The following is a 23,026-nucleotide window of genomic DNA, read 5'->3' on the forward strand; positions in this document are numbered from 1 at the left end:
ACATTATCTACTTTAGTGTTTTTTTTATCATTGTGCCGTCGATTGAAGTAAAAATAATCACTATGCCCTCATTTTTAAACTAATTAAAAAATTGGCGTTTTCCCTAAACATGACACTAATATGCTTCTGTTTGACAGTTGATTGAACCTCATATTCGAGTATGCAACCAATATACTCGAGTAAATTTTATGGGGTAAGATTGTATGCATATGTTGTGATTTTCTAAGTACAAACAATTTAATAAACATAATAAACATTTGTTTTATTAACCAATATACTTATATTTGTTTTATTTTAGAATATCCAAGTACAAACAATTTAATAAACATAAGGTATTAAGTAAGGAAAATAAAAATATTGCAAACAAACTATAATTACAGTCTAGTACAGAACTTTATAACTAAATAAAAATATAGAATTTTGTGGTTAATACTTACATTATCTACTTTAGTGTTTTTTTTATCATTGTGCCGTCGATTGAAGTAAAAATAATCACTATGCCCTCATTTTTAAACTAATTAAAAAATTGGCGTTTTCCCTAAACATGACACTAATATGCTTCTGTTTGACAGTTGATTGAACCTCATATTCGAGTATGCAACCAATATACTCGAGTAAATTTTATGGGGTAAGATTGTATGCATATGTTGTGATTTTCTACCCGAATATGTAGCAAAGATACTCAAGTACACAACTCTTGTACTCGAGTAACACACGGTCTTTTTAAATCGTCTCTGACTCTGCTTGAAGCTCAAACCATCACCACCAACCTTGCTGCTTCTTTTCCCCTTTTTGCTATCCTCGTTGCTTCCCTTGGTTATCCCCAAAATCGCTCCTTTCTTCTTTCTGCTTCTGAGTGATTACAAATTATAAACCTCTAGGTGCATGGCATCTAGCCATGCAAGCCTACTACCATGTGGCAAGAGGCAAACATTTAATTTTTAAGAAGAAGCAAAAACATATGTAGAAGCATACAAAAGATATATGCTCGGAAGCATGCTACGGATATGGATGTTTCATTATATATGCATGTGTCACATCCAATCAGGCTTAGTCAACCACCTTATTTTTGCAACTTCAAAACAAATGAAGAAGATGAACAAATTCACCAATGCACCCACCTTCTTTGGTAAGGCACACAACACCTGATTTTCCTTATGGCAACTTCTTTTTGACCGGTCAAATGCGAATGTGATCGGGGAAACATGACGAAGAGCTGATTTATCTTTTGCCAACGCAAGTTACTCAAGTACATAATCTCTGTACTCAAGTAACTAATTTTTTAAAAATCCACATAATAAACAATACTATAGTATACATTCTAGGTACTCGAGTATGTACTGTTTCACGAAAAATACTCGAGTATGTTGTGCTCTACTCAAGTACATAACTCAGTCAACAGTCAAATAGGGATAAATAAGTGAAATGTTTTGGTACATGTAACACCCTCTCCTGTATGCATCCAAGAGAGTCGTTTGCCAATCGTTATTCGAGTTGTGGAAACGGATGAAAACTTTTTCTAAGAAAAGATCTTTGAGAAGTTGTTGTGGAAAGCTGAATCTAAGAAAATTTTTGATGGGAAGAACTTAAAATGTGTTGCTGATAAAATGGTGAAAATTTTTAGAAAACCGTATTCCTTTAAATATTAATATAAAATCGATTTTTCACAATATTTTTGTACAGTTAGCGAAATCTGAATGTAGACGCTTGGGGCTTCGCATGCATATAAAATAATAGTAAATCGGAGGTCATTCGCCCCTTGAAACGTAACTCATAAGTTGACCGTAAACTGTTAAAATTCAGCATTAAAAATAATCCCTTTTCGCAAGACATTTTCAGATTTTCTTAAAATAGCTGCTGTTCGTAGAAGACTTAAAGCAGAAATAAATCATAGTTTTACAGTCATCCAAAAATCATCAAGTACCACATAATACAGTCATCCCAAGCTTAAAACAGTCAACAGAGAATAAATCCAGACAGCAACAAAAATATAACAGAGTTCAACGTCCAAGTCCTCAAATGCTTTTACGTTCTCCTGCAATTTAAAATATTGCAGCCCCAAAGGGGTGAGAATAAACCCAGTAGTGTGGCAACAAAACCAAATGCAACAGTATTAACTAGGCACAAAATCATAAATAGTCACTTCAAACATCTAATCCTTTTCATCATATATCATAACGCGTATATAACGCCCTTTTTCCTTTACGCTCATAGCACCGTCGTGCGCGTAGCATCACAGTGGGTATTCCTAATGGCTCCCATGAAGGTGAATCCCACTGTGGAACCTATGCGGACTGAAGCCAAGTGTCCCCTCTCCTGGTACCAGGCATGCCTATATGATGCATGCTCAGTCACATGTCCTCAGTACAAATATATGTATATTCAAGATGTCATGAATCACGTATACATGCCATGTTATGCAATCGCACCCAACAGAAAAATGTATTATGATGTAAAATGCATGCATATTTCATATCATCCTTTCATATTCTTACCATTGGCTCATCATCACCATAACGTACATAGAACAAATGTGAGCAACACATCACAATTCCATACACTAGCCAATAGTCACAGAAGGTAATACCGCCTACACATACCTCGTACGTCACAATTAAATGTACCAGACAGCAGCGTATAATCCAAAATTTACGGCTTTTGCGCACCTAATATACATTGCAACAAAATTAGAATATGTTTCAGCCTTCTCTATTAATTACCAACAATTCTCCAAACCTAAAGGTTCATGTATCCATTCGGCCAACAATGTTATTTTCCTAAAATATTCTGACTTTCAAAACAGTCTTCCCAACGTTTAACAGTGAGGGTTTCTCAAGGTTCCTAAGCATGGCAGAATCGATTTTTGACATAGAAGTTACTCAAGATTTTTATTCATACAATTTCCTATTTCTATACTCAGAGATGCGAAAAAAGAGCTTATTATTCTGCTGTCTACATAATTCTAGATGGAGTTTAGCACACAATAAGGCTGGTCCAAAACAGAACGGGTTTCATCATACAAGGCTCATAACGTTTATTCAAATATTTGGCTTAACAACACATGGAGTATGTGAAGGGAAACTAAACAACATGCTGTATATATATAAGTTAAATAAAACTTAGTTTATAACAAGTTTTATCAAGACAGAATCGGTTTCATCTCAACAAAGCATCAAGGATGATTTCTTCCAAAGCTCACGAATTCATTCAAGGATCGCTACAAGGGACCTAGGCATGCTGTCCAAATTATTTTGCTTCAAAAATTTTAAAGGAACACTAGGCCATCATCAACAACCCCATCATTTAACTTTAAGATCATTACCAAGTTCTGAAATAAATTCTAAGCTTTCATGCTTTCAACTAATACCCAAGGGCAAAACATGACAGAATCCATAAAGTAACTAAGACTATATCCTAAGCATGCTTCTCGGTTTCAACAAAGGGAAGAAGAAGGGGGATTTTGGGCCTACCTCTTCACAATACACAAGGAAAACCGGTTTGAATCAAAAGAGCAGCAACTCAATCCCTTAAGTTCCACCACAACTCCACTCTTCAAGTTGATGACCGTGTACAAGAAAACGAAGGGAGGGAAGGTTAGCTCGAATCATCCTTCACATATAATGGAACGTCTTTTAGCAACCAAGAGAATAAGTAGTGAATCAGGGATACACTTTACCTCTTGGAATTACCACGCATAGCCGAGTAAGAGAATGAGGGATTTGTATTTGAGACTTGGTGATTCCTTAAGGGTTCCACGGTTTAGAGAAGAAGAGAAAATAATACAATTTCTGGTTGGTTCCCTTTTTCTAATAGTCTACGGCATTGAGGGGGTGTTTAAGAGTGATGAGAAATAGAGCAATGGTGGCTGAACAAAGAGGATTCATTTAGATTCCCTTTTTAACTCCATTGGCTGCATGGCTGGCCAAAAGTTGCAAGACTTAGAGGTTTTAAATCAAAGTTCTGATTGCTTCTCATACACTCTATGCGCATGCAAGGCTTGATGGAAGATGGTGTTTGCCACATGTTGAGCATGCAAGTTTAAGGTGAAAGGACATGTGACCAGAATTTTGTTTTTCTCTCCTTTAATTTTCTTAGCGCATGAAAAGGCACAAAGGATAGTTTTAAATCTGATTGAGTTAGAGTGTTAAAGTGTAAGATCAGAATTCCATCCTTCCTACCTATGTAGCGTGACAAGTGAGGGCTGGATGACATTGTTTATCCAATAAGGTTGCATGCAATGCTGGCTACTTGTTATCTATTGGTTGCATTGCCTTAAGGCTGATTGCCTTTGGAAAGTTCAACAAGCAACTTCAGCCTTTTCCTTGGTGCAGTCCAAGCGCGTAGAAGGGAGGGATTTTAGTGGCTAATCTGCCCACTTTTAGATGATATAAATCAGAATTTCTGCTCACACTACCTATACCTACGCGCACACGTGGAGGGAAGATAAGGATAACTTTCCATGTGTGATCACCTACCAATCAAAGACTAACTTATGGAGTTTATTTGGATATTATCAAGATAATACACAATGAGATTTTTGGGCTGCACTAAGACCCTCTTTGCAGCCCTTATGTTCGGCCCACAAGCATAAGAGAAGGAAACAATAACACTAAAATGACAAGCCCAATGGATTACCACTCCAAGATTATTCTAAGACATCCTAAAGTTCCACGTCTCCTAAGTATCTTTAATTTTTTTATAGATCGATTTTCTATCATGCTTAAATACTTTACTAGTATTTCACATGCCTAAGGTACATTCGCATATATTCTAATAATTCAAGTAATTTCTCTACTTCTAACCATAGGAGTCAAAATTAAACACACATTCCATGTGATTCGAATTTTCAATCATGCATGCTTATGCCTTATAATAATGTATATATATTTCTTAATTACGTGGGATGTTACAGTACAAGAGCAAAGTGCTATTTTTTTTAATTAGGGACAAAAGGGTCGATCACCCCTACTTTAGTTCTATCTCCACGTCTGAAACATACACACCTAATGAAATTTTCATCTCATTAAAAATAACAATTTGAAAGACTTTAGCAGAAATGTATTGTTTTCTATCATAACTTAAAATGGAAAAATCATCTATGATTTTAAATGAATAATATTAGCATCATAATATTTTGAAACAATCTAACATCACAAATACATATATAACATTATATGCCAATATATTTTCGTAAGCATGGAATTTTTTATTTATTAAAGCTCTATACCTTGCAAGTGTAACATCCTTCAAATATTATATAAGGAAAGATACTTACGTATTTTGATTTTTATTTTTATACGTATATTATACAAAAGACTTCAAATATAAATCTTACTGAAATTGTTTTACTCCAAAATTTCAAAGTACAAACAATTACACCAATATAATAAGGTATTACATAACCCTTACAAAATACAAATACTACAACCAAAATATAAATATTGTCTGGTACAGAACATCACAACTAAATAAAAAGTGTAGACTTTATTTGCTAATATTTCTCCCTTGTACGCACACAACATCTACTCGAGGCTATGTCTTCCACATCTGAAAACAAACTTTTAACAAGATTTTTATCCCAACGAAGATAATAATTTAAAATATTTTCACAAAAATAGCCATAACTTAGTATGAAAAATCATCCATGATTTTTAATAAATAATATTGTGGATAAAATTAATGTAGTAATGGTAAAATATAATTTACCTAATAATAATTAAAGAAAACATTCCTATATGGAATGTCTTGTTATTTTGTTTATCATAATTTATGATTGATTTATATATTTTTAAAATGTTGTTTATAATAATTTCTAATTGAATAATATATTTCAGAATACTATTTGTAATAATTTATGACTCATTTATATATATTCAGAGTTTGTTATTGAATATTTGAATTATACATTTTGAAATATTGTTTATAAAATTATATATTCTTTGAATATTATTTATGATAATTTATGATTGAATTATATATTTTAAAATATTATTTTTAATTAAATTATTATTATTATTATTTTCTTTATGATTTTACAATACTTACATGCTTCAATCTTCAATGTTAAAAATTATCCAAATTAACTTTTGGGAGAAAAGAGCTTGGTGTGCATGACAACCATTTTATTTCCTAGCACTGTTTCTGAAAAGAAATAATTCTTTTATATTTTTGTTCCTTGGAACAGTTTGATAACGTGTTCTATTTTTATTCCGAGAATGAGAATTGTGTTTGATAACATAACAAATAATATAATAAAAAATAATTCTTATTAAATATAAAAAAAAATTGGATCATCACCTTTCTTTCCATATGGTGTGATTGTGGCGGCGGGGGTGGTGGCGACGATGACAGTAGTAATAGTGGCGGCGGCGGCGGCAGTGGTGGGGATGGTGGTGGTGGAGGTGAGTGGCTACGACAATGGTGGTGGGGACGGTGGTTGGTGGCATATGGGGTTGGTGGCGGCGACAACGGTAGCGGTGACATGGTGATGGTGGTTGTGATAGCATCATGGAGGTGGTGGTAGTGGTTGCGGCGGTGGCGGTAGTGGTAGGTGACAGTGGTTGTGGCGGCGGCGGTGGTGTAATGGTGGCGACGGTAGTGGCTGTGATGATGGTAGTGGTGGTTGGTGACGGCGGCAGCGGCAGTGTCGGTGGTGGCTGCAGCAATGACAGTGGTGGTGATGGTAGCGGTGGTGTTGTGGTGGTGGCAGTGGCGTGGTGATGACGATGGTGGCGGTGACAGCAGTGGTTGCGATGATAGTGGCGGTGGTAGTTGTGGTGGTGGCATGGTTGTAGTGATGGGTGGAGGTGGTGGTGACATCGTGTTGGTGAGAGTGGTCACGACAGCACTAGTGGTACGACAACTGCGACAACGATGGTGGCGGTGGTCGTGTTGGGATAATGGTGGTGGTGGTGGTAGAGATGGAGAGTGATTAAGAGAGATAAGTGTTTCTCATTTTGTAACTGGGAACAAAAAAACAGAAATTTTCTGATTTTTTTTTCTGTGTAAAGAACCTTGGGATACACCACCCCAAAAGCCAACTCAAAGGGTGGGAGTGCTCAAGGCCTTATAAACTCCACATTAATTGCACATACAACTAATGTGGGACTATATATCTCAACACGTCCCCTCACGCAAGAGCCCATTGGGCTTGAAGAATGGACGATGCAACAGGCCCAAGCCTACCTGTGCTAAGAACGCCACACGAGAAAGCTGGGGGCGGCGAGGCTCTGATACCATGTAAAGAACCTTGGGATACACCACCTCAAAAGCTAGCTCAAAGAGTAGGAGTGCCGAAAGCCTTATAAACTCTACATTAGTTGCACATACAATCAATGTGGGACTATATATCTCAACAGTTTCCCAGCACAACAAATAATCCAGTTCATCCCGGTAACAAAAAGAATAAATCAATTTAAAAAAAATTGATTTCGAGAACGTCGTGATATGTGCACCCTTAACTGTAGATAGATAGATCCAATAAGAACGCAGTTGAACAAGAGATGATATAGCAAACGTGTGATGTTGGAAAACAACCATGCTTGATTAACGGACAGAACATGTCCACGTGTGTGTTGATCACAGCATCATCCTCCAATGTTCCTAGTTCCTGCACAACAAAACAACAACCCTTCACAGTTCACACAGACACACACTCTCTCTCTCTACTGGTCAACTTTGCTCTCTTTCTCTCTCTCCACCATGTCCAAGGTGCTTAAGAAAGTGTGGGAAATGGTGTGTTCACCGAGATCCAATTCGCCACCAGAACTTGCATGTTCGGATATGGGTGTGTTAGAGCAATTACCAAGTGACATATTCATGCAAATTCTGAGGCTTTTGGGTCCAAAAGAAGCTGCAAAGTTGAGCGTTGTTTGCAAGGCTCTGAGATTGCTTGTGTCTGATAATCGTCTCTGGATTCATTTCCTTCAGACCCCACAGGCTGAACCCTCTTGGGATTCTGTCTTCTTTGCTGAGACCAGCTTGAGCTCTGGCCACCCTCTTCCGTGAGTAATCAAAACAACCCCACCTTTGTTCAGGGACTTGCAAGTGATTGATGGGTTTTTTGTGCTTTGATTGGTGTTTTGTGCTGCTAGTAATTGGAATTTTGTACTTTGATGGGATGTGCAGCTAATGATTGGAATTTTGTGCTTTGATGGATCTTGCATGTGATTGGTGTTTTGTGCTGCTAGTGATTGAAATTTTGTGCATTGATGGGTCTTGCAAGTGAATGTTGTTCTGTGCTATGATGGTTGTGCTGCTAGTGCTTGAAATTTTGTGCTTTGATGAGGTTTGCAAGTAATTGGAGTTTTGTGTATTGCTGGTGATTGTAATTTTGTGCTTTGATGGGTCTTGCTCGTGTTTGGTGTTCTGTGCTTTGATCGGTTGTGCTGCTAGTGATTGAAATTTTGTGCTTTGATGGACCTTGCAAGTGTTTGTTGTTTTTAGCTATTATGGGTCACCCACGTTATTGCTGTTTAGTGCTTTGTTTCATGGATTATGTAAGTGATTGTTATTTTGTGCTTTGATCGGTCGTGCAAGTGGCTGGTATTGTGTGCTGAATTTGATGGGTTGTGCAAGTGATTGGTATTGTGTGTTCAATTTGATGTGTCTTGCAAGTGATTGGTATTTTATGCTCAATTTGATGGGTCTTGCAAGTGATTGGTATTGTATGCTTAATTTGATCGGTTGTGCAAGTGATTATTATTGTGTGCTCAATTTGATAGGTCTTGCAAGTGATTGCTATTTTGTGATTTTAAGTGTTTTATGTTCCCTAAATTACAGAGCCTTTGTTGGTGAGAGGCCCCAGTTATCGTTCAAGCATATTTATGGCCAGAGAGCACAAGTTCCTGGTGCTATTATCATCGATGGTTAGACTTGATCTTATATTCATGTTACTCGTGATGATTATAATTTTATTTTAAACATTTCTCTTTGTCCCTTCCCTTCTTCTTCAGGCGGTTCTGGCTATTGCAAATTTGGTTGGAGCAAATACGCTTGTCCATCGGGGCGATCGGCAACATTTTTGGTAATGATTTTGGTTTGGATTAGCACTAACTGAGGCTGTTCTTGGTTAGAATGAAAATAGTTGGTTTAAAATGTCTAGTTTTTGCTGTGTTCATAGATTGTCATTTTTCCTTGTTCTCATTTTGACTTCAATTAAGGAGAGTGTTAAACTGCAGAAAGCATTTAAGGAAATACCAGGCATTGCCTCTTCTGTTTTTTCAGTTTCCTTTCACTCATGCTGCACCTTTTCCCTCCTTTATTATATGCAGGAATTTGGCAACATCGAGTCTCCAATGTATACTAGACTTCGACATTTTTTTGCTACTATTTATAACAGGTATATTGCACTGCCCTTTATTTATAACAGGTATTGTGTCATTCTGATTCTCGTTGGTTGAACAGTTACAGTTAACACTTGATAATCTTTCAAGTGAACCTTTATCGGTCTCACTCATTGCACTTGTGTACTTGCTTATCTATTACCATATATAAATGAATAGTACCAGATCAATCAAGTTATGGGAAAAGGCAGTGATTTTAAATGAATATTTAATTATTGTCACTAAAGAAATATTCATGCTTGCATTGTGTAATATATTGGATGCTTTTTCGGCAGGATGCAGGTGAAACCGAATAAACAACCAGTTATTGTTTCTATACCAATATGCCACTATGATGGTCAGTTACATTTTATGATTTACTTCAGTGATGCTAATAGAAAAGAAAAAGGACTACATTGAGAACTCCAAACATAATTGTTAAATAATGTACAGTATTGCTTTAGCTGTCATATTTATTTTTTTTCTTTGTAGCACATAATTATTCTTTAGTTCTTTTGTACTGCAGGCAGTACATAACCCTTGTACTCTGTATAATTTAAACATAAATGTAAGCAGTTTTTCACTTATTTATTATTCAGAAAAGGGTTTTGATAGGAACCAACTGTACAATTGAAGAAACAACTCAGAGAGAGTATATTAATATGAATCAGGTACAATGTCCGGTAAGAAGATGACAGTAACAGAGACAATACAACTCTATGAGCAATTACAAGAATAGTAATGGAAAGATACAATAACAGTAATGAAAAGAGAGACAGTAAAGATAGGTTATAGAACAATTCGAGAGCCTCCAGTCTCTCCCAATTCACCCAAGAGGTGCCCAAAAGTCCTAAGTCCAAAGATGATTCCCTCAAACACTCATTCCCCCTTTTAAGCACTTTCCTCACAACTAACTTGCTTTCCCATGCTTCCATTCTGTTTTGCTGAGTCAGCACAGCCAACAACATTTTCATTTGGGCCAATTACTACTTTGGGGCCCAAACCATGGTGGGTTCATATCAGGTTTCTCCCTAGATTCTCACATACAAAAATATACCACTTAGTCATTGGTTCTAATTGAATCCTATCAATCTAGTGGTTGTGTGATCATACTTTGTATCGTGATGGTGTGTCATGATGATGTGCATAGAAGGGAGAAGCCTATTTATTGGTCACAAATGTTGCTTGGACCTTTTCACATTGTACAACACTTCCCATGCATCTTGTCTTCATGTAGATGAAAAATAAAATATTTAAGTTAATAATACATAGTTTTCTTACATATATGATTCTCCAGCTGTTCAATGTTCATCTTTTGCCTCATTCCAGATACTGAATCAGCCAAAGCATCAAGACGACAGCTCAAAGAAGCAATTTATGCTTCCCTTTTTGACATGAATGTTCCTGCTGTTTGTGCTGTCAACCAGGTAAGATATATTAATGTAAAAAAAAAAAACCCTGGATAAGTTAACCTACTATAGCGATAAAAATATATTATAAGATACATGCACCTGTTTAATGAGTGTAACCCCATATTCTTTTTTTAAAACATTTTTAATCTCTTTCAAGGGCTTACATGTTACTGCACCTATTATCTTTATATTTCCACCAGTTTCACGAAGAGAACATATGTGTCCATTCTCTTATAAGTTCTCTTGGTCTCTTGTGGAAAAATAACTCTGAATTCTATTCTCATCTAGATTCTAGATGCTGTAACCTTTAATATTGCTGATGGTATCTGATGACAGTCTGGTTAGTAAGACCCTCCTAGCAAACATGTTTCAACCCATGTTTGTTTCGTAATACATTTCATAAAAATAAACATTGTTACTTGGTTATTAACGTAGTAAGTAATTCTTTTATCTGGGTTTGTGGGGCTGGCTTTGATCAAGTAGAATAAAGTAGCATGCCTAGGATTATAAAAATGTTTACTTTTTGAAAATCTAACTTCTCTTTAAATTTTTTTTTGTTTTGGTGGTGATAAAGCCAGCTGCTTCAGTAATCTGGTAAAAATAATTTTGATGTTAAGGTTCTTCTCTGGAATAATCTAGATAACAAAGTGGAAGAAAAGTTCCATGAAGAAGATTATGGATTTGGGTTGTCAGTATTAAGAAAAGTGCTGGAATAATGGAAGACAACAAAGTCAGTTGAAGGGAAGACAAAGTGAACTTACATCTGGATGGGATTATGCCTACAAATTGGACTTGAAAACTATAACAGTGATGAAGTTAGTGAGAAGAAGATGAAACTGGTCATTTCTAAACAAAATTATATCTACACTTCGTGTAATTAAGGCTATATTGTAGAAAAATATATCTTGTTTATGTTATTTCAAATGTACAGAAGTCCCTATATATAAGAAGACATGCATAACATTAAGGGTAAGCAATTGAGGAAACAAAACCATAGAAGTCAGGAAGCCATTAAGCATATTGCTCTATCTCAGGAAACTAATGAGATAACCTACTAATTATAGAATATTAATCAGCTTGCCTACTGATTAAGAATACTTACTATAAGAAGAAGAGGATATGCTCAAACCATTGAGATATTATTCTGATTCACACAAATGACATATACTTATCTGCACTATATGTGTTTTTCTGTTGGTTGTTTGTTTCTTATTATTCTTTTTATTTAGAACTCAAAATATCACATCTACCTATACTCAAACAGTCTTAGAACTCTTTACCTGTGATTGGTGTTGGGGTCTAAGATTGTTAAGTATTTCTTGAAGATCTTATATCAACACAGATAACATATTTCTAATACAAGCGCCACTCGGCAAGGAAGTGTCTTTAGCCATGGAAAAATGGAAGTTTTTCCACTCTTCACAACTTTTGATCATAAAATCTACCCATAAATTCCTGAGGTTGGCTCTAGTGATTCTCTTGACCAAGTTGTCTTTGGGAAAGCAGGCTTCATTTTGTTGAATTTTGCTTGAATGAATGTAGAAGCTGTTATTTTATTTTCTTGGTTAAAAATGACTGTAGGTGCATAATTACTGATGAGTAGGGAGTTGGAGACTACTTTTATTTCTATTCATTGAATATACATGGAACTTGTTTTTACCATACTTGTTAGTAGCAGTTAGCGGCCGACCCCAAAAATGGTATAGCGGTGTAGCGGCTAGCGGTATTGCCGATACGGTGAAGTATTAATTCCACATATATTATACTAACAGTCTAATACTACACAACTATAAATGCTCAAACATAAGAAGTCACACAAAATCAAACACATAATTCCACAATCAATGTCAAATACAAGGAACATAAACGAAGGATCCAAAATTAAACACAAATGAACAATGAAATTGTCAAATAGTCAAATACAAAAAGTGAACTAATGAATAAAATCATCATCATCTCCAGATTCTCAATCAAATTTCAACAAATCTTCTCCCTCATTTTCATCTTCACTTGAACTAATGGTATAGCGGTGTAGCGGGTAGCGGTATTGCCGCTACGCTGCTGCCTTCTGCCCAGCGTTGCGTAGCATCGCAATTGTAGCGGTCGGCCGCTGCTACCCGCTACTGTAGTGGTTTAGCGGCGCTACCGGCCGCTACTGACAACCTAGGGTTTTACTATATTTACCCACTGGTTAATTAGGATTTGATTGTCTATTTCTATGTACTTTTTTTCTGACGAAGTTGTAAGCTAGTGCTGCCAAAAAACTTGATTAAGTGTAGTAGAATCATTATTGAGTCGATATACAATTTGGTTCATGGGAGATGTTACTTGTGTTGCTCTGGTTTCCAAAAGTTTCTGTCTATACAAATTGGTACGCGAAGGGGTGAACTTGTTAGCAAATTGACAACTTCGGGATCAATTTATTAGAGTGGAAACTTTCGGGGACTAAATCAACACAAATAATACCTTTCAAAGACCTAATTGTATAACTCATTGTTATTCTTTGTCAATTTAAGAGTCTTGACCTAGGAGAAAAGGACCGCATTTACAACTATTGAAATCATTGTGTATAAGATGAATGTACATTGTGCATGTCTTTTACACAATGATGCAAGGGTGCTTCTATTATTTCTTGTCATTTCCATATTTACTTATTATCTATTTTTGTAAAATGTAGGCAACTCTAGCCCTGTATGCTGCGAAACGAACTTCTGGAATAGCTGTTAATATAGGTTTTCAAGTCACATCTGTAGTTCCAAGTATGCTGTACAGTTTTCTTTTCTCTTGCTCTTTCTTTGTCTAAATATAATTCTTAATGTATGCCTAACAATTTATTTCTTGCATGAAGTACATCAATGTGTTTCTAAGTGGGGTTCAGTTGTAGTCAATGCTTAAACATCATGTCTTTGTTTTAATGTATAGTTTGTTTAACTTTGTATATCAGAAGCAAATGATTTATTCTCTATTTTTTTCCTTTTTTTTTTCTGGTTTGAATTTGACCTGCATTATATTTTCACAGTTTTAAATGGTAAAGTAATGCGCAAGGTGGGTGTGGAAGTTGTGGGACTGGGAGCACTGAAACTTACAGGATTTCTTAAGGAGAAGATGCAAATGAACAACATAAATTTTCAATCTTTGTACACTGTTCGCACATTGAAAGAGGTATTGATATTCTTCTATGTGTCTGAAATTGAAATATTTACAGTGAGGAGATTTTACTCATTGATGTCAATCAGGTTGTATGTGGTGCCATGTTATACCTAAGAGGACAGGAGTGACCCTTCATTGCTTATAAATGTAGTCTCCATCTCTTAATGATGTCACCATATATGTTCTGCTTTCTTCTAAGCTCTCTTAAGTTGGATTAGATCTTGGAATATAAAATATTTGGCATTGTTGGAAGCTGCTATATCCTTTGTCAAACCTGTTATAACAGCAGCTGTGCCCCTTGTTTTGTCTTCAAGGAAAGATGTATCAGTATTCACTTTTTGGAACCTTAAGGCTGGGGGATCAAATGCCTCATGATAAAGAGAGGACCATGGGGTCCGTGTCTGGCATCTGTGAATGCTACAGGGTCATTAAATGGCTTTGGAGTAGTTTTCCTGCTAGTCAATAGCTCTGTAACAAATGAGAAGATCTAGAGAGAAAACCCTTATTTTGTGTCAATCATTAGTGTTTAGCACCTTATTTATTATTAAAGAACAGAGATGTGTACAACCTGTAATACAAATGTGAAATACAACTAATATAACTATGTACAGTAAATAATAATGAATATAAATAAATGAAATAGCTACTATTTCAATGTTGTCAACTTGTCATCAAGTTCTAGCATATAGATCATATGCAACAAGCTTGTTAGTAATGTAGTGTAGCTAATTCGAGGACCTTTGAGAGACTTAGTAAATGCATGTTCTTCTGTATGATTCAAATTATTTGATGTTTTGCCGGTTGTATGGCAACAGAAGCTATGCTATGTTGCTCTTGATTATGAAGCTGAGCTATCAAAAGATACAGAAGCATCATTTGAAGCTGTAGGAGAAGGATTGTTTACACTTTCAAGAGAGAGGTTTCAGACAGCAGAGATCTTATTCAAGCCACATCTTGCTGGAATGTAAGTTTTTGTATTTCTTGCAATATGATACAACAGATTGACTATGTATATTTGCTTCAATTATGTAAGTAGTCTACCATGACTGCGGCCTGGCCCATAAATTAGCATGTCATATCATCACCTAATTGGATGGACAGATTGCAAAAGTGCATTTAAGTTGAAAATCAAATTCGTTTTTCTTTCTTTACTCTTGGATCCCAATGAACTTGGGAGTTCCCCCTTTGCATTCTATTAGTTAATTTGTTAATCATAATAACAAAACAATTCTTTTTTAACAGGTAGTTTGAATCTCAAACACACAAGTGAGGAGGTTTTGTTAAGCGCAAATAGTGGGCATAATCTAACCTATGATAAAGTCTTCTTTGATTGATATCTCTTATTAAAATTGACTATACCTATTCTTTTCATTTCAATTTTGTTTTAGTTTTCCATTTTCTAATCTTTTTCAATAATTGATACCATGTTTGATAAAAAAACTTCAAAACTATTTTTGTATTTGATGGTTGTTACCAAATTTAAATTATATAATTTTTGACATTGTATTCTTCTGGAGGTATTTAACTTAGTTGCAATAAAATTATTCACATAAAAAATATTTCTTCATGGGGCATTTCTTTTCCTCATCTTTAAAGCATGCATTGCATTGCAACTTCTATAAGATTTTACTGGAACAAATTCAAATCATTGGTTTATGTTCAGTAAAATTCCGTTCTGTCTAGTTCTAAAATCGTCACTGTTTTTAAGTTGCATTTAATAGTGTTGTGTAGTTTTAAGTTGAACTGCATAAAATCCATGTTAGTTATTATCACGGTTTATGTCCACTTATCCTAATTGATCTTCTCTTTCTTCTTTTAGTCCTTAACGTAAGAAACATTATGTAATTTGAAAAAGGAAAAATGAGTGAATCCACCTGTCTAGGAGTGACAACAGAAAAGAAGGTATGTATCTAAGATATTAAAGAGAGGAATGGGAGGAAAACTATATACCTAAACTCATGAAGATCTTTGTCTCGTGTTGAATGGACATGATTTGTGGTTACCAACTTACCATGTAGAATTCTTTTCTCCTTGTTAGTTTGTTTTTTATATTTTCTGTTGGTAGTTTAAGCTTATGTTACACTTCTTGGTATAGGCAAGCCATGGGTTTGCACCAGGCCATAGCTCTTTGTATGGACCATTGCCATTCTGCAGAATTAGCAGGCGACAATGATTGGTACAAGACTATAGTTTTATCAGGGGGATCTGCATGTTTACCAGGGTTGGCAGGTGAATACCCTTTTTTATTTGAGACATGACCTTTTTATATCTTTGCAACATAGCAGAAAGATGGAATGGAACTAAAGTACAGAAAACACCTGGGGTGATGAGCTATTTGTAATAGAGTTCTAATTCTACTACTTTTGGGACCATTTTTGTGCAGAAAGGATAGAGAAGGAACTCCATGCCTTACTTCCTCCATATGTGTCCAATGGAATTAGAGTCATACCCCCTCCATACGGTGCTGATACCCCATGGTTTGGAGCAAAGATTATTGGCAATGTGAGTTCTCTACTACTTCCATGATAAATATTCAAATTTAGCTAATTGAAACGTCATGGGGTTTGAATTCGGAAACAGTCCCTTAGCAAATATGCAAGGGTAAGGCTGAGTGTTAATGTAGCCTCAAATTATTAAACCTTCTTGCAGAACTGAGTTGTCTTATGGATTCATTTCATTTTTGGTTTCACTATACATGGTTTGTGAGGCAAGGCTGACTGTTTCTGAATTGTGTACAGTTGAGCACCTTTCCTGGTACTTGGTGTGTGACAAAAAAGCAGTTCCGTCAGAAGCCTAGACTCAACCTCATATGGTGAATATTTTGATCCAAAATTTATTTTTCTCAATAATGTAAATTATTATGCACCCTACTCAAAAGGGGCAGGAACAATAGGAGTGAATTTTAGCTACAGTTATTGTATTTATAAGTATTATGATTTCTTTGTTGAGAAGAAGCCTATAATAAACATTTGGCTTGTTAAGAATAATGTAAAAGAAGAAGCATTATGTTTGTCTTATTATGTAAAAAGTGTGAAGAAATTGTTAATATAATTGAAGAACAGATCCATAAGTTGAGGGATTTAATGTACCAAAAAATTGCAATGAGATTGGAATGAATTCTCTGGTTTGATGCTTGACTACCAAGGTCTTTAGTCATTTCGATGAAGTGTATATGCCATTTCCACTTCATAGTTCTAAACTAATGCTGTTCATTTTTCTTTGTTGGTAGACTTGTACCTTTCAATCCTATATTGAAGTGAGATTCACCCTTTAAGAATGTCAGAAAACTTGTAAGAGGACCTACTTTACAATTTTTCACCTTGAATTTGATAATTAAACTTTGTCCATAGTTGAGGATGACAACGTCTGATGAACTAGAAACAATGCTTATGCAATGGTTCTGCAACTGAACCAAGCATCTTTTCTTCATAGCCACGCCCACACAAATGCAAGTAATTGTTCACTGTTATAATCAAGGGGATTGTTTTTCTTATGTTGCACAAAATAAAACAATCTTTCTACACACATAATTTTTACATGGGATTCACTTTAAATTTTTCCTCTTTTTTCTATTCTCTCTCCTCTATTTTCCTTTTGTGAGTGTAAGAAAGTTGTTTTTATCTTATGCAACATAAGAAAAATAATTCATTATAATCAATAGTGTAATACATGTTTTGTACAATGGAATAAAAAGTAAATGCTATCTATGCCTCAACAGGATGGTCACATGTCCTTACTAAGAATATTTTCACATGAATTTGTTGATGAATGATGTGTCACATTGTCGCATCACATGGCACAGCATTAATTCATAGTTAAATTATAACAAACAAATCCTTAAACAAAAAATTGAATGATGTTACCATTTGGTATGGATGACGTTTTATAAAGTGTTAAATTATTTTTAAACAAACAGGAGAGGAACATGTATGACTGGAGCGAGAATAAGTTGTTCTTTACTATAATATAATCAGAAAAGATAATATTATGCTTTTGTTTGTGCTTTAGAAAAACCGTGTCATACTTTTTATCATTTTTTAAAAAATACGAAAGAGAAAAAATAGAATAAGCTGCCGTTCATTCCTAAAATATGATTTATAAGAAATGAATTTATTGAGTTTTTTTTTTAATTATTACTACCTTTGAGTTTACTTATCATTAAGAGTATGAATTCCTCATATTTAATACTTTATATTTATTTTCACCTTTGTATGGTTATAATTTTTCATATTTAATACTTTCAGATTAAATATGGAGAATCATAACCATACAAAGATAGAAATAAATATAACCATTGGATCACAGAGATAGAAATAAATATAACCGTTAGATCAACATAATCAATCTAACGATAAAATTGATTAGTAATAATCCTAATTAGTTATTACAATATCCTACCTATTATCATATTTTAACTCAGAAATGAAACAGAGCATAGTAATATGCCTTTAGAAGCCTTTGATCGAGATTTGACTACTAAACCATTTTCATATTTTTTAAACCTATCTATATTCTCAAAGTGGAGCATTTCATTCCATGAATTTCGCAACTCTTTCTTTCAGCAACTCACCAATCAGTTGGTGCATATCTTATTTTTATTTTCAGTGAATTATAACTTTATAGTAAATAAAATACTTTCAGGCAACTTTATTTTTCTTAAGCATTTTAGTTATAAAATCTTAAGATAAAATAAACTAATTTAAAATAACAGAGATGCTTGGATAATAAGCCCATACTCTTTACCAATCCTGGACTACCATTTGCAACCCCATTTGTATTATGAGTTACCCACCTATCATAAGTTGCATGCTAAGAGACCATATAGGTTTCATCATGAATATTAATTAGACAATAAGCACTCATTCATGTTCAGTGGTTGGTACATATCTATATATATGCAAATAAGAATAGGTTATTCTACATACCTTTGTCTACTACTCCCCAACACCATTAGATCAAAATCTCAACTACCTTTATCATTTTTCTCTCCTATTGAGATTCTGATCTAATAATGTTGGAGAGTGGTAGGGAAAAGTAAACAGAAAAAAAAGATAGATAAAATAACCTATCCCATGCAAATATTCTAGGCATAGATAAATGTTTATTCTTATTTCCCTCCCACTTTAGCAACATTGAGGAAAGATGGATGAATGAAGCAGCATCCCTTTAATTAATGGTAACAAATGGCTCAACAAAACTCAACTCCAAGCCCAAGTTCCTTGCATGCAAAACCAGTCTCATGCATCTTTGTCTAGTGGGGTATGAAGCATTTTCATTCATACAATATCAGGCAGACACCCTTTTTGTTTTGGCTCAAGATGTAATTCACACACAAAATACAGAACATTTTTTGTTTGGTCCTCACACAAGCTTATTCTATCACTAATTATAGCATAAGTTCACCCAATTATAAATAAAATGCATTTGCAGAGTATATAAGTCTGAAGTCCCAAGCAAACTTACAATATGTAAACAACACTCAGATACAGCAGAGTTGACTATATTAAGTAGTAAAACACAAAAGGATAGAAACTAATCTTAAGCATATGTTAATGATCTCAGCTCTAGCACAATCAACCGGCAAAGACAATAGTGAACATGCTGTATCATAAAAAGCCTGCTGATTATACATCAATATAATGCAAGAAAATAATGAAAGTTGGGTATTGTAATATCAGAATAACAAGATTAAGAAGCAGGCTGTGAGCATCAGCAGCAGAGATGGACAATGTACGATTTGATTATTTCCGGTAGTATCTTTGGCTGACTCCGATGGTGGCAATGCAGGACAGGCAAGACCTTCCTTGCCTTCGCGACACTCGCTAGAAAAGAGGCCAGGAGGGTATCTTCCATATAGATTAATGTAACTAAACATGGTTGAGGCACAATCAGTGGTTAAATCATTTAACTGAGTGGCATAAGGGCAAGCAAATTCTTTAAATGCCCCACAACAGTCTTTGGGAGGGTACTTGGGTCCTTTGCATTTGCTTGTGATTATTGTGTAGTTTAAAAACTCAAAATTCACAGAACAACCTGCAGGTGCAAGGTGAACAAACAGTATCATCAGACTACAGCTTAGCTTTTGTCAAAATTGGTGTGCATGTGTATGTGTGTGTTTAATAATTCCTTTTTGGGGTTCAAGGGAGGAACCACCACTGAGATGTGCCTTGGTGAATCCCACAAGGGGAAAATTTTGGTATATATTAAGCAGCTGTGAAAAGAGAAAGAAGATGCTCCTGTAGCATCAAGTGGTGATCACAGCACCCCTCTTACAAACAAACCAAGACAGAAGTGGTAACCATAACTATAAACAACATCTTGAATTCCTAATATGACACGAAAAAGAAACATTACAGTCACTTGATTTGTGCATTTGATCAAGTTGATATTACAAACTATTCTCTTTTGGTATACATACACATATACCAGTTCAAATATTATACAACAAAACCACGTGCTGCATAACCAAGAAAACCACTATAGATCAAGTACTGATACAAGTAATGGACTAGGTTTACATAAGTAATGAATGTATAATCAAGCATCCTATTAAACATTAATGACTGAAATAAGCAATAATTAGCATTGAATTAAGGGTTAAAAGTTTGTTCTTTTAAAGGATGTAACTTATGTCCTTTTATCAATTTATAATTATGTACTAAGAATAGTACATAATTATAATATTAAAGTTGTACTTTTTTCACTTTCCATGCCAACAAACAGTGTCTAAAGAGAGAGAAAAAAGTACAACTTCAATATTATAACTATGTACTATCCTTAGTACATAGTTATAAATTGCTAAACGGACACAAGTTACATCCTTTAAAAGGACAAATCATTTCCCCTTGAATTAATGTAATAGCTGCCGTTCTTTAACTGTTATCCAAAAAGAATGTGCCTAGTTCTTTATATAGTTTTGTGGTGTAGGTAGACAAGAGCTTTCACAATAGCTATTAGCTAGTGTATGGTACCAAGAAAATGAAGATCTAATCACATTTAAAGTTATAGTGCTAGTTCTTAATAAACAATGCCTAACCATGTCATAATTTTTGTTTGATAAAGCTACAGGAGTATAGAGCAGCACAAAGGTAATGGTTCATCCATGATAATTAAAAACGAAAATTCTGCCAAAACTCCTTCAAACTGCTAGTTTTGGAGCTATACCTCACCATTAGCCCATTCCAAAAGCTAATGTATGTATGTGAATATAAGTAGATAGCTTATTCCTTTCTGGACTAAATAATCATTTTTGGTCCTCTAAAAAAATTTAACCTCAAATTAGTCTTCCACAAATTCAAAATAGGGTTTATCGTTTCTCCATCAATACGAGATAAAGTCATCTCCATCAACCCCAAAACTATGTCGTTTTGGGAGTTGGGCGAATTAACGAAGGATATTTTAGGAATTTTGATTTGTTTTTTAAGTATATAAATTTTACGAAAACATCCTTCATTAATTCCCTCAATCCTCAGAACGACGTAGTTCTGAGGTTGATGGAGAAACGATAAACCCTTCACAATAACATAAAAAATGGATGTTAAATGGAGTTTGACATAAGGACCATCTTGATGCCACTTTAGATCTTTGGAGAAGCACAATGTTAGTTTAGTCTTTCTTTCTGCAGGAAAATGATGTTTTCATTGCAAACCCAGCTTCTTCCTCTTATTTTTACTTTTCTGGGCAATTGAAAGCCTAATATAAAAGAATAAATTGCATAATTTGCAACTGAAAAGATCTTTCATCAGTGTTTCCCCATCTTCTTTACTTACTGTTAATGAACTTTTTTTCTTCAATCACCAAAATAAATAAATAATTAAATAAACGGTATAAACAGAAAATCCATTTCCACAAATAATAATAATAATAATAATAATAAAAAAATCCGACCAATGAAAATACAGCATTACATACATAGATTTGATATACTTTTGTTACCCACGTAACATATACATATAGGTTCATTTAAATAAACTAAAAAATAACTTGAACATAATAATATATATTAGAGAAAAAAAAAAAACTGATATGTGGGTAGATCCAAAAGCATAAGCAGAAAAAAAAAAAGAAAAAAAAAAGAGAGAGATAAAATGTTGAACAAATTATAAACCTTTCATAGCCTGAAGAAGATTCCGACCCGTATGCGCCTGAGAATCGAAAATGGTCTCTGCAATTAAAAACCCCAGATAAAAAAAACGGATTTTTCTTTGCTCAAATTGTGAAATTCGACAAAACACAAACTCTAAAGTCAAATTCAAAAGAAGCTGAGAACTTAAAAAAAAAAAAAAAAACTTACCAGAAAGAAAAGTGGAAGGTGAAGAAGAAACAGAGAGAACCATGATTAGGAGAAGTGAAGAACAAAGGTAAAGTCTTTGATTGAAAGAAAAAGCCATAACAGAAACCAAAGGGTAGATCCAGTTGCTGCAACAACTTTAACTGATGATGATGATGATGATGCTCTTTCTTCTTTCTTAACTCCAAAACACAATGAGTTTTTCTTTTTTTGATCTGAAGCTTTTAATACTAAGAAATAAAAGAAAATAAAAAAATAATACTAAAAAAAAAGTAAAGAAAATTGAGCGGTATTTGAGTTCAACAACTAAACATTAGAAGTAAACAAATTAAGAAAACGTGAAGAGATGACAGACAGATAGACACAATCCTAAGATGACAGCAGGAATACGCGCTAAGCTGCTTTTGTTGATAGATGGTGTCACAATCAATTTCACATTACTTCTTTATTCTATTTTTTTTTTTTAATCTTTTTAAGGATGTGTGATATTGATATAAACCATAACCAAAATTAGAAGGCATAACATGAATTATGAATTATTATTGTTAAGATGGTTTTAAAATAGACCTAATTAACTAATTGATTATTGTTGAATCAATTTAAAATAGCGATTTAAAAAATAAAAAAATTAATTGTTCTTGATTTTAAATTGATTAATGACAACCAATCAGATAATAAGAATAATAAATTTTAAATTGTAATAAATATAATCTTTTTCTTAATTTATTGATAAAGAATATTATAAAGAAAGTATTTAAAGAATGTATTGTTAGTATTTTTCTTGTTTAAAATAAGGGGAAATTGAATGAAACTTAAATGAATTTCATTTCATATTATATATATATATATAT

At 34.2% G+C, this 23,026-nt stretch overlaps 2 protein-coding genes across 3 annotated transcripts; one reads left to right on the forward strand and one right to left on the reverse strand.

Moving 5' to 3' along the window:
• Positions 1-7,600: 7,600 nt before the first annotated feature.
• LOC133298816 (actin-related protein 8) lies at positions 7,601-17,025 on the forward strand. 2 transcript variants are annotated; one of them, XM_061498178.1, is made up of 12 exons: positions 7,609-8,003; positions 8,782-8,867; positions 8,955-9,025; positions 9,273-9,340; positions 9,620-9,681; positions 10,653-10,750; positions 13,413-13,494; positions 13,755-13,897; positions 14,701-14,849; positions 15,981-16,114; positions 16,269-16,387; positions 16,624-17,025. In XM_061498178.1, exons 1-12 carry the CDS (start codon positions 7,702-7,704, stop codon positions 16,699-16,701), a joined length of 1,392 nt encoding a protein of 463 aa, XP_061354162.1. In that variant the 5' UTR covers positions 7,609-7,701; the 3' UTR covers positions 16,702-17,025. The 2 variants fall into 2 exon arrangements, with proteins under 2 accessions (XP_061354163.1, XP_061354162.1); XM_061498179.1 differs by lacking the exons at positions 16,269-16,387; positions 16,624-17,025 and having other exon boundaries at positions 7,601-8,003; positions 15,128-16,108.
• Positions 17,026-19,331: 2,306 nt separating this feature from the next.
• On the reverse strand, positions 19,332-22,558 carry LOC133298818 (GPI-anchored protein LLG1). The gene is made up of 3 exons (XM_061498185.1): positions 22,179-22,558; positions 21,993-22,049; positions 19,332-19,918 (listed from the first exon to the last, which is right to left on the reverse strand). Exons 1-3 carry the CDS (start codon positions 22,273-22,275, stop codon positions 19,560-19,562), a joined length of 513 nt encoding a protein of 170 aa, XP_061354169.1. The 5' UTR covers positions 22,276-22,558; the 3' UTR covers positions 19,332-19,559.
• Positions 22,559-23,026: the final 468 nt, after the last annotated feature.

The sequence above is a fragment of the Gastrolobium bilobum genome, unplaced genomic scaffold (genome assembly GCF_033153095.1).
Source record: "Gastrolobium bilobum isolate Gb01-03AN ecotype WA unplaced genomic scaffold, APGP_CSIRO_Gbil_v1 utg20712, whole genome shotgun sequence".
NCBI classification, from domain to species: Eukaryota; Viridiplantae; Streptophyta; class Magnoliopsida; order Fabales; family Fabaceae; genus Gastrolobium; species Gastrolobium bilobum.

Coding starts and splice junctions, on each gene's coding strand:
- LOC133298816 (XM_061498178.1), top strand. CDS start 7,702: ATGTCCAAGGTGCTTAAGAAAGTGTGGGAAATGGTGTGTTCACCGAGA. Junction 8,004..8,781: donor AGCTCTGGCCACCCTCTTCC/GTGAGTAATCAA, acceptor CCTAAATTACAG/AGCCTTTGTTGGTGAGAGGC. Junction 9,026..9,272: donor GGCGATCGGCAACATTTTTG/GTAATGATTTTG, acceptor TATTATATGCAG/GAATTTGGCAACATCGAGTC.
- LOC133298818 (XM_061498185.1), bottom strand. CDS start 22,275: ATGGCTTTTTCTTTCAATCAAAGACTTTACCTTTGTTCTTCACTTCTC. Junction 22,050..22,178: donor ACCTTCCACTTTTCTTTCTG/GTAAGTTTTTTT, acceptor TTTTAATTGCAG/AGACCATTTTCGATTCTCAG. Junction 19,919..21,992: donor TCTTCTTCAGGCTATGAAAG/GTTTATAATTTG, acceptor TTGCACCTGCAG/GTTGTTCTGTGAATTTTGAG.